An 11,549-nucleotide genomic window follows, 5' to 3' on the forward strand; every position below is an offset into this window, starting at 1 on the left:
TTCGTCCAGTACATCAAGCACAATGACTCCAAGAACATTTTCCACGCCGCCCGCACGCCCGCCACCCTGTTCGTGGTCATCTTTGTCATGTACGTGGCCGCGGGCATCACGGGCTTTGTGGGCGTGGACGTCATCGCCAGCTTGTGCAACATGATCCTGGGCCTGGCGCTGATCACCCTCTGCACCTGGGCCTACATCCGCTACTCCGGGGAGTACCGAGAACTGGGAGCCGTCATCGACCAGGTGGCTGGTGCACTGTGGGACCAGGTACGTCCACCAACACATTCAGGACATCAACAGCAAATCTGAATCAATACTCACCAAGATCAGTGTTTACTGTTGACTCAAATACTGATTCTTAACTGTGAAGTTTCCTGAAATCAGTTTGTAGTTCAGTCAGGGTGAGAGTTTCAGTTCTTAAACTGAAAACAGGCATATTAATGATTATTTTCATTATTCAAATTTCCCCACAGAATTTGAGAAAATATAGAATAATACTCCAAAGCAGGTTTTCCTCTTCAGTTTGCTTCTTTCGATCCAAACAACAAAGCAAAACATTATGAAAGATTGAGAAAATCAACAAATATTCACATTGGAGAAGCAGAACCCAGACGATCTGTGGCATTTTCTGAAAATATGACTTAAATATTATTTTAATTTAATAATAGCTGACTAATCGAATAATTTACTAAGACGGGAAAGAGTCAAATTGAAACACTGCCAACTTTCCATTCACCTCTGTCTGTAACTTAGGTGCTACTGTCTCTTTAAACCACTAGGTGGCATCTATCTCCTTTAAATCAGTGGCAGAGTCTCTATTCAATATCCATTACACCACCAATCAACAAGCTTTGTATGTGTTATATTATAAATATGTATATATATATATATATGCATGTATGTGCTCACACTATATGTCTTTTCTTTTTAATGCCTCTGCAGGGGAGCACAAATGAGGTAAGTGTACAAATCATATTAAGAATATTTACTGTACAAAGGATACATTCACTTAACTTTTATAAAAGAGGAAACTTTGGATGCCAAGACATGAGTGAATAAATCTCTATGTGGAACTTTGCTGTAGTTTCTTGTGACTATTATCAAAGCCTGGATTATTAACTGGGATAATTGTGTAAATGCCCCATGAATGATAATATAAAAAATGACTTTAAGGTGGCTCCTGCTTTGTGTCTTGAACTTGAGGTCGTCTTAGTTTTAAGACCTTCATCAAGTCTCTGTCATGTGTGTAAACTAACTGATCTGGGATCATATTCTACCACAGACACACTCCAGCATGTTCCGCACTTCAGACGAGGGGACGTGTTGAGATGCATATTTGATTTAGATTACTTTAGAAAACCAAGCTGCAGCCTTGGAACATCTGTAGACGTTGCATACAGATGTTGGAGTGGTGGGGGGGGTGTAACAGGGGTTGAAGCCAGTACCAGATTGATCTACAGTGTTGATGGATATACTTCCTGTAACCACCGTGTCCGTCTCCGCTCCACAGGCCCTCTACAAGCTCTATAATGTGGCGGCCAATCACAGGCACCTGTACCACCACGCCTTCCCGGGGCCTCAGGTGGATGAGGACGAGCAGGAAAGGAAGAGGGACTGATTAAAGACACAGCAGGGACTTCCTGGTGATGGACAGGGGACGAGGAGGAAGAGGAGGAGGAGGAGGAGGAGGAAGAGGAACATCCTCACCCATCAGGCACTCTTTTATTCTGGTATTGGGGCTGTCACCAGTACACTCACTTCTTTAAACCCTAATAACGGACTGTATAATGTTCACGTATAGGCGACGTCAGAGCACCTCTGCAGTGGCTCTCCATCGAGGGGTGACATGAATCATTGTGTCTCACTTTTGTGTGTCTGTGAAAACACGCTGTACAGATCTGTCCGAGGAGAGAATGTGCATCACCCGACCTCCAGTCAGCTGTTCATTTCATATCGGACCAGTTCTTCTCTTTCATCCTCGTTTGTGACGGTCGTTCTGTTCTTTGAAGTTTAGTGCCGTCTATAAGATAAGTATCTATGAAAGCCAAACTAGGTTCTGTGAGTTGCCTGACGCAGCGTCCCCTGGATCATCAGCATGGTGAATGGTTCATGTCCCACATCTCCGAGCTTTAAAAACCAGGAATTCTTTATATGAAATGTTTCGTTTTAATGGTTGTGACTAAGTGATATTGTGCCATAACATGTAAAAAAAGAAAAGAAAAAGGGATTCCACGCCTCCTGCAGCCTGTGTACATGCAGACACCTGCGTGACATGGCACCTGTATTAGTTGTGAAGAGTTTGTTTTTTTTGCTTTGGAGGTTGGTGTGGCTTTTTGATTTCTGGATCAGGGAGTGCAGCTTTGTGTTGTGTTTTTAAAATTCACACAACACGAGCCGACACCATCTCTCGCTTTGTGGTCCGCTTGCAGTTTTTTGCAGTCACGCAGCGTCCCAGTGGGGCCTGCATACTCCCAGTGGTCCCAGTGCACACGAGCGCTTGGCCTCCGAGGTCGCAGGGAAAGAGTGCGTTCGGTTCCCATTGTGATGCAGAGGTGGTGGGTGGGACCATTGTTGTGTTTTCTCACTGAATGTTCGAGCAAATCCGAGGAATGTAGCCTCCCCGTGGCCACCGAGGAATCAGAGCGAGAGGCCGTGAGGCGGGGCCGCGGGCCTGCTCCGGAGAAGGATCCTCATTCCTCGTCTCTTTCATCATCCTCACACACTTAAGTTGAATCATCTGTGAAAGAAGAGGAGAAAAGAAAAAGAAACCGCTGCATGGTGAAAGAGGCCCCGGCTCTTTGTGTAGTCCACTACAGCTTGCATTTGTAAACAAAAGGCTTGTGTCTGTGACAGCACTTTTTTGGTGTTTGAATACTTCGGCTTCGTAGACTGTTACTGTACATTTGTATAATTGTGGTCATTGTTTTTAGCTCATTGAATAACCCCCCCGAATGGCAGCAGTGTAAACACACGTCATGTCCAGCTGCAGCGTTGGAATGGTTTCTTCTCTCCCCACCCCCCTGGTCATGGAGAGACCAGGAACTCTGTCATGCGTATTTATCGAGTTTATACTGAGGTCTGACCTCAAGGGTTGAAGATGTAAAGGCTCTGCAGCACGGTGGCTTCTCCGGTCTTCCACAGCGTATAATCAACATGAGTGAGGCCTTCACACAAGGAACCATCGCAGCCCCCCCCCCACCCCCCGTGTCTTTATGACTTCGCCGGGGTGATCATGTCCATTCGTGTCAGAAGAAGAAGCTTTCGTTTACAGTTGTGTTACGATAATTGGAGATTTTTGTCTGTCAGGAAGATAAAAAAAAGACCCCCCCCCCCCCCCCCCCCCAACAACTTTTTTCTTTTAAGAATTGGTTCCTCAAACTGCCCTCATCGTCGTTCACATCCTCTGAGCTGAAAGGTGAAAGGAGATCGACCTCTTCCAGGTGGACACGGCTTCATGTGCTGCAAACGTTTCAGTTACAAAGACATAATAATAAAGTTGGACCAAATTAATGAAAACTAGCCTTGAGTAATATTTTTTGAACGATTCCACGTAGACACATTTGAATAAATAAAAATACTGTTTGATGTAGTATGTGGTTTTTCACCCAAAATTTGAATTTACAATAACTGTTTTGGGGCTATTTGAGCTGTGAACACATCACTGATGTATAATCCACCTTTTAAAACATCCAACAGAGACTTCTTTGAATTACTAATCCAAGACCAACATTCAGTCTTTAAACTCCGTCTTTGGTCTCAACCAACTCTTGAAGGGAAGAGCTCAGAGGGTTTTTGAGTTTCCTCTGGTGGAAACGAGATTCCACAGAAAGTGAGAAGACTCCTTACAGGCGAGAGGAGCTGCACATTCTACAGGTGACTTTACATTTCAAACTCAAATCCATTTCTAGGTTTCATGTCAAAGTAAACAAGAGGCAACAACTGTAAAGTCAGACATGTGTTTTTCTTCACTGCAGACTTTATTGCTTTTGTCCTGTATTTGTAACAACATGAGATATGTACAAACTGCTGTTGACACCATTCTGAAAAAGATGTGATCGAGACTTTTCGTTTTAGAGAAGCCAAAAGGTTCTTTATAAACTTATTCTACTGTAACTGTAACACACGTCTTTTTAAGGAAATTCAGAAGTGTATTGAAATGCAGATATTCTCATACAAAAGTACTTTAAACTACTTAATATTCAAAATAGAACCAAACCCCGTTTTATAAGTTAGAGTCGTAAACTTTTTAACACATAGTTAAACCCTGACTCCTGTCTTCTCTAGACAAGACCTCAGATTTAAGGACACTTCTGAATATCTTAAAAATTTTTTAATTTATTGTTAACCAATAGAATAATCTTCCAAGAACCTGCGCTTCACAAGAGAGACGTGTCAGTCCGTGAAATATAAGGCATCACCGAGGTGAGAAATATCTAGAGAGAAACTGAATTGCACTTGTTTGGCAAACTTTGAGTCTTCTGTAGTGTTTTAAAAACGTTCCAGTAGCTTATTTAATTTTCATTGTACACAAACACAAGTATATTCCTGACTTACAGTAATACCAAAGAGCCAAGAGAAGCTCCAACCACTGCATCCGGTGTGATGCTCCGTCCGTCAAAAGGTCTTCAAGCAAAGACGCGTTTCATATCAAAACTTAAATATCCGTTCAGAGTTTTGGTGGATTGTCTCGTAAAGCAAACAGTTTGTCATAAAATAAGAAAACAATGCACACTTTTTTGTGTAGTGTAAAAAAGACTGTGGCTTCAGTTTTTATGAGGGTAACAAAGCAAAAGGAAAAACAGGCATGAAGTATTTCGTATGGGAACAAATTAGAAGAAGCTGCCGGTCGTTTTCTCCCAGAGGAAAAAAATGACGTAGGAGCTGGTGGATACACGATATGAGCAGACATTGTAAAAATGCTGCGTTTTATTTCGTATAAAATAAAATAAAGAAAAGAAGGCACAATCTCTGGGTGTTTTTCAGTCTCTGTTCTCCTCAGTCTTTAAAACTCAAATCCAAACAGCAACTCGGTTCTCGGGGCAGTGGCTGTGAACGGCTCCGCAGGCCGTCTCCCCAGATGTAGCACATTTACACGTCTTTTTTTTTTTATCTTCTTCTTCTTCTTCATCGGAGTGTTTTTCAATCCCAGGATCGTTCACGAGTCCTGTCCCAATCCTGTCGTGCGTCTCAACTTCCTGGCTGATATATTTGGATCAAGCGAAGGCACAGATGTGTTTGGTAAAGAGGCAATTAAGAGTCAATCACGATTTCAAAGAGAAACCCTGACCGCTCCCAAACTGTGGTGACCACAGGAGGGGCGTGTCGCGGTGTATTGCATCCTGAGTGCACATACACATCACATGTTCCCCATGAAGTTCTTGTTGGGCTGCTGGGCGTACCACTGCTGCCGCTGCTTGCGGGCCTCCACCTCGGACAGCAGCGCCTGTCGGTACGCCTCGTAGGATTTGACGATGTGCTCCAGCTCCTTCATGAAGAGCAGCTTCAACATGCCCTGATACGTGTCCAGGTCCGCCAGCTGGAACAACTCCCACTTCAAGATGTGGTCGTACCTGAGGAGAGAGACCGGTGGTGAATTATCTGTGAACTGAAGTTTCTGTTCTCAATTGGCCCCTTAGACCCGCTCCCTTACTGTACATCTGACTGTAGGTGGCTGGCTCATCTCCAGAGCCGTTCATCTCACCGGCTTCACACCTGACATGCGTCCTTATAAAGGCCTTCACTGAACTTTGATTGAACAGGTGACCGGCTCTCTGTGCAGCAGCGGTGGTGCAGCTTCAGGTCTTTACTTAGTGCGGCTCCATCATCACCACAGGCCAATCAAAACAGCCCATTCCAAACAGGTGGGTTTAGAACAACTAATGGTGATAGAAGACAGGACAGGTCCCGGAGAGTGAAGCCCTAGTGGCTGGCTGCAGTATAGGTCATAAACCCTGCCTCCTCCATGTGAGCGGGTGGGGCATACCTTAATAGTCTGATACCAAGAAGTCAACACTTTCCATATAAAAAACATCCACTCATGCATGTCCCACTGGAAGTTGTCTGTGTGGGTGTGTGATATGTGAGGAACTCACTTTAGAGGTGCACGGGCGTACACCTGCAGCCAGTCTGGGATCTCAGCGGTGTGGTACGGGTTAGCTGGCACCAGCACCGGCTGGTTCCTATCTATGGGACGTGGCTGATAGGTCACAGGTGGTGGTAGTGGTGGGGGTTGATCATAACGAGGGACGCTGGAAGACACAATATTTATCCCTCAAGTAAGTAACATTATTATGATGTTTAAACTTAAACCAGTAAAGGTATTTTCTAGTGAGTTGTCCCTCAAATAGTAAGAAAAGTTACCTCGGAGCACAGGGGTGGCGATACTGTGCCCTCTTGTTGATGTGATCCACGTAGTAGACGCCGAACTCGGCCGACTCCACCTTCTCCCAGCCTGGAGGGAGCCCCTCCCGCTCCAGAGGGTGGCTCCAGTGTGTAGTGTTGGTGTTGTGGTCGATGTAGTACTTCCTGCCACGGATGGTCCAGTCGACGGTCCAGCCGGGCGGAAGTGGGAGGTCCTCTCCCGTCAGATTGGAGAGGTTCCCCAGGGATTTGGCCTGTATTCGACCTATGCCTGAGGAAACAAACATTTCTTTTTTAGAAACGGGGAGAGAGAGAGAGAGAGAGAGAGAGAGAGAGAGAGAGAGAGAGAGAGAGAGAGAGAGAGAGAGAGAGAGAGAGAGAGAGAGAGAGAGAGAGAGCAAAGTCTGAACAAACACACGGCAGAGCAGCTGCCCGCTAACTGGGCCTCAGGGACAGGAGAACTATGTTTCAAAAATATCAGCAAAACAGCATGTGTGGGAAAATGACATTTACAGCGGAGGAATGTACAGTTTTCAGAAAGGTCCCTCTGATGTGGCAACTGTACACAGAGCAGGATAAGAGAGGAATGCAATGAATCACTACTTAAAGCATGACTGATGGCGTTTTAAGCAGTGCAGTGATTGTGAACGGGGCCTAATCCCTTTGACTCACGGAGCATCTTATTCTGACCGACGTCGTTTAATGAATGGTAGGAAATGGGAGTGTTGCTGCTTTTGGACAGGAAGGCAGAGATCTCTGCATGGACACACACACATACACACACACACACACACACACACAAACACACACACAGGGGCTTTCACTGGAAGAGAACAAACCGCTGAACTCCCCAACACCCCGAGGGAGCCGACAGCCAAGAGGGCCCGCAAAAAAAAAACTTCCTGTACTTTTACTGGTGAATAACGTCAGCGTGGAATGTTGACCCAACAGCTGTGAGGACGAGTTAGACCGAGAGAGAAACGTTGAGACTGAAAATGTAAAAGAAAAACTCCTGCAGGGACTCAGAAACGGCTGAAACGCTGGAGAATGTGCGAGGAATGAAGCGTCTCAGCAAAATGGCGGCTACAATCTGATAAATTCTGCACGAGAGTGACAGCAGCAGAGCCGGAGCTCTTTGCCAGCTGCTGAGTGAAGAGACGGAATGTGAGCGCGCTCTTCAGAAATGCACTCCTCCTCCTCCTCATCATCATCATCATCATTTCTGCCCTTTTCTCCAGAAAAATGGCAGCTCGCCATACTCACTGAACGCCTGACTTGAATTCCCCTGCATAAAGTCAGGAGCTATGATGTTAAAGCCATTTTCTAGTCTTCACATTTTCCTGGGTTTCCATTTCAATTATGAAGAGCTCAGCAGGAGTCAGACACGTTCACATCGACAGGATAATGTCCAGAAGGTTCAGGCGTCTGGTGAAGGGACATGACGCGTAAACTCAGCTGCTGAAGTCACATGTTCTTGTTTACAGAACACTGGCGTCGGCCGTTATCACCAAAAGCTCTCGGTTCTCGTTGTTGACATCTTCTTTGGCGACCTCTGCGTGTACTGCTCCTCTTTCTCATCCTGAAGGTTCTGTATTCTCTTGAGGTTTAGCCCAGTTTTGTATCCATCGTGTGTTAGAAACGTCATCAACACACCCACCGACCCACTTCCCTGGATATTTTCCTGTCGAACTCTCACTTGAGCTCACTCTGTAATTTTACCAGGGGGCAGGAACCGTTCTGGAAAACGTCTGGAGCAACTTACTGGGACATAAGGGTTAGTTCAGCAGTTAGTTCAGTTCAGTAGAAGTCTGAAAGCAGATTCAGTCATTGATCACCTAACACATGAATTATTAACAAAGATCTGGAACAAGACTGTTTGTACTGGTTGTCTTTAAAAAAAAAAACCGGTATATTATGGGTTATAACAGCAAACAGGGATTTTTCTAAAAACAGCTCAGAAGTGCATTTGAAAAAAAAAGTCCACATTAGCAGCTAATCAGATTATTGTTAAGTACAATAATCAAAAGGAGAATAACATTATGTATAATGCAGCTCTTACCCATATCCTTACATTGATTATAAGCATGTAATATAATATATATATAAAAATGTAAAGCAGATTCCTATTTCCTTTAATACCCTTACAAATGTTTACCTAAAGGAGAATCGGCTGATTGTTGGTAGATGACTCCTCCTGCTTACAACTCATTAGTCTTACGTCTGCAATGTCACTCGACAGGGAACAGCTCAGCAGACACCGATGATTCATAGAAACAAGCAGGTTGAGGCTGAGACATTGAACTGGAGGCGGTCGACAAATTACTAGAGTTCCAGCAGAAAGATTCAGCAAACAGCGAGGTGAAGAATGCAGAGCCCCTAATGCGTGTTTAGCTTTGCTCCAAACAAGGCTGCATATGAGATAGTCAAGACATAAAACTAAACCATATAGTCAGCAACAAAATAAAAGGTTCACGGTCATTTGAAAGGGGGGGGGGGGGTGGAAAATTCCAGCGAACCCCCAAAACATTCAATCTCATGGAAATTACACACTGACGTCACAGCGGTGTTTACAATGCGGAACACTAGGAGGAAAATAAAAAGTTTAATTCCTCAGGGCTGAGATAAAATTGCTCTTTTGAGCTGCACACTGACCACCACCAGTCTGCATTCCTTTCAGAGACGTGTGGTCCACAACCCATGCAGAAGACTTTCTCATTCCATAAGAGCAATCATACAGTAAGTTTTCACTGGATCCGAGAGTTTTCTCAGTAAAAAAGTCGGAGAAGTTGCTGGTGAGATGTGATTTCCATTCAAATAAAACAGTGCTGGGTTCTCATACTAGAGAAATTTGATAAAAAAGCATGTGTGCATTTAAAAAAAATACAATTCATGACCTTGCTTACTTACCTTTCACTGCTCAGGGTTGGTCATTCTCCAGAGAAGAACAGTAAAACAAGTGAGAAGCATAACTCAATGTTTACCTGAAGGGGGTCTGCTGGGAGCTGGGGGAGTGTGCTGTCGGGGAACTCTTTGGAAGTTGTGTTCATTGTGCTCATAGTATCTATAGTCCTCAGGAAAGCGATCTGGGACCATCATGGGCTGACGCTGCTGCTGCTGCTGCTGGTGCTGTTGATGCTGCTGCTGCTGCTGCTGCTGGCTGTCATAGTAAGGTTCAGAGGGGTAATAATAGCGGCCAGCGTCTCCATTCTCAGACATGGGGCTCACGTCTGTGAGGAAAGACTGTGAGGAGCCTCCGTACTCGTGGGGGAGGTCCCCCAGACTGCGAGGCAGGTATGGGGGTGCCGACATGCGGTGGCTCTCTCTGCGGGCCACCTCATGTGCAGGCCTCTGCACGGGGGTGCGGAGGAAACTCTTGTTGCGGGACACCACGGGCTCCCGGCTGGGAGGAGGGTAGGCGGAGGGCCCCATCTCTGGCAGAGGGACCTCTGTGCGTCTGGGAATAGTGGGTCCATGGCGGATGAATGAGGGCATCAGATCTACAGACAGATAAACAAATGAACTGTCAGTATTTGTCAACACAGTGACGCAGTGGTAATGCAAATGGGCAGTGGAGGATTCTAACCAAGTACACATACTCAAGTTAGTGGTAAAATATCTGTATTCATAGCGAATTTCTAGCATTGATGTAAAGTACTTTACAGTTCAGGTTACACTAAGTACAGTTCGATGCTGGCACAGCCGTCAGGGGCAATCTGTGGTTCGGTGTCTTGCCCAAAGACACTTTGGCACACAGATAAGGAGATCGAACCGACAACCTTCTGGTACTTGTACCATTCTTGAGTATTTACTTTATTCTACGACAATTCAGAGCAAAACACAGTATTTCTTTTGAGTTACCAGCCAACAGAACTGCAGCTGCACCCACATAAATATTTGAAATACACAGGAAAGGATGATATGACTGAAATAGATTTAATTGAAAACAATACAGAATATTCCTTCTTGTACTGAAATGTATCAGTGACACATTAATATAGTCCATTACTTCAAGGACAGAGGACTTATGTCTGATAGTACACTAGTTAGTATACAATCAGAAAGAGTATACTCTAAACTAACTTTTGAAGTACAAGTTCATAATACTTCCCTCGGCTACTGCTAGGTAATGAGGATGAATATGAATACATGATTTAAAGCAAATTGCTTGTGGGTTAAAATACCAGTTTAGTTAAAGCAGCCCAGTTTAAACAGCTCAGCCCAGATGACAACACTCATTCAACGTCTCCTTAAAGACCAGTGTGCGCTGACTAGCGACAACCCAGACTTGTTATTATTAGTAAACAGATATAAAAAGACAGAATACATGTAACTAATGGAGTTCAGGTAGTACTTGTACACGTAGTTTAATACTTGGTACCGTTATCTCCCAACTTTAGCCCTGCGAGCTGATGTCAGTGAAGCAACCAGTTGATCAGTTAGCTTAGCATGCAGCTAGCTAGCAGTTTAGCGACTTGTTTCGGTTTAAAAACAGTTCGGGATTAAAACAGTTGGTTTATAAACGTGTGAGTCAACACGGTGACGTCTCCAGATGTTTAACGTCGCTGTTATTTTAGCCACTTTTCGCCGCCGAGCTAACTTTCGCAGCAGGGCAGGCTAGCCGATGCTAAGTGGGAAGCTAGCAGCGCTAACTTACTTCTGAGCAGCGGCGACGTTTCCTTCTTCACATACTTCCCGTGGACCTCGGCCGGTTTGGACGCTTCGTTTTTGCTTTTCTTTCTCGAGAGCATCACTCACTCGCTCGGAGGGACGTCAACAACGCGGCGCGGTGGTGTCATGGCTCGGTGCTGCGTGTCTGCGACCGTCGCGTCCGCTCGGCTCAGCCCGGAGAGTCGACATGTTTTCCAGCCTCGGTGTCAGTCAGCCTCCGCCGCTCTGTCAGGGCGGTCACCGCTTTACGAGCCGCGCGTTTACACCGGGCTTTACGGTAACGGGGCGGGTGTCACAATAAAAGCAGTTCTGTAAACGTTCAGTGAATTAATGATCAATGCACTGAAATTTAAGAAAACTCATCAAATAGGAAAAAAATTAATATATAAAGATACGACTGTTCACAATAAGAGGCAAACATGTTGAATAATATATTATATGATATAATTGGTTTGTTATACAGATAATGTGCATGTGGAAACAATTAAAAGCAATTTGTAGATCACAGCATTAAGAGCACA

The 11,549-nt window shown here is 44.9% G+C and overlaps 2 protein-coding genes across 4 annotated transcripts in view; one reads left to right on the forward strand and one right to left on the reverse strand.

Annotated features, from left to right (window-relative positions):
- atl1 (atlastin GTPase 1) overlaps positions 1 to 2,051 on the forward strand; it is a 10,082-nt gene extending 8,031 nt beyond the window's left edge. For 2 of the 3 annotated variants that reach the window (XM_053434168.1, XM_053434171.1), the window contains exons 12-14: positions 1 to 267; positions 943 to 957; positions 1,511 to 2,051. The exon at positions 1 to 267 is cut by the window's left edge and continues 165 nt beyond it. In XM_053434168.1, coding sequence (XP_053290143.1) covers positions 1 to 267; positions 943 to 957; positions 1,511 to 1,618 — 390 coding nt within the window. In that variant the 3' untranslated portion in view covers positions 1,619 to 2,051. The remainder of the gene's footprint in view (positions 268 to 942; positions 958 to 1,510) is intronic. The other variant, XM_053434170.1, reaches the window with a different exon arrangement.
- A 1,903-nt stretch (positions 2,052 to 3,954) lies between these two features.
- Positions 3,955 to 11,237, reverse strand: sav1 (salvador family WW domain containing protein 1). Its single transcript, XM_053434174.1, has 5 exons — positions 11,015 to 11,237; positions 9,342 to 9,857; positions 6,361 to 6,631; positions 6,093 to 6,248; positions 3,955 to 5,570 (listed from the first exon to the last, which is right to left on the reverse strand). Exons 1-5 carry the CDS (start codon positions 11,106 to 11,108, stop codon positions 5,357 to 5,359), a joined length of 1,251 nt encoding a protein of 416 aa, XP_053290149.1. The 5' UTR covers positions 11,109 to 11,237; the 3' UTR covers positions 3,955 to 5,356.
- Positions 11,238 to 11,549: the final 312 nt, after the last annotated feature.

Source organism: Pleuronectes platessa, chromosome 11 (assembly GCF_947347685.1).
Source record: "Pleuronectes platessa chromosome 11, fPlePla1.1, whole genome shotgun sequence".
Lineage (NCBI taxonomy): Eukaryota > Metazoa > Chordata > Actinopteri > Pleuronectiformes > Pleuronectidae > Pleuronectes > Pleuronectes platessa.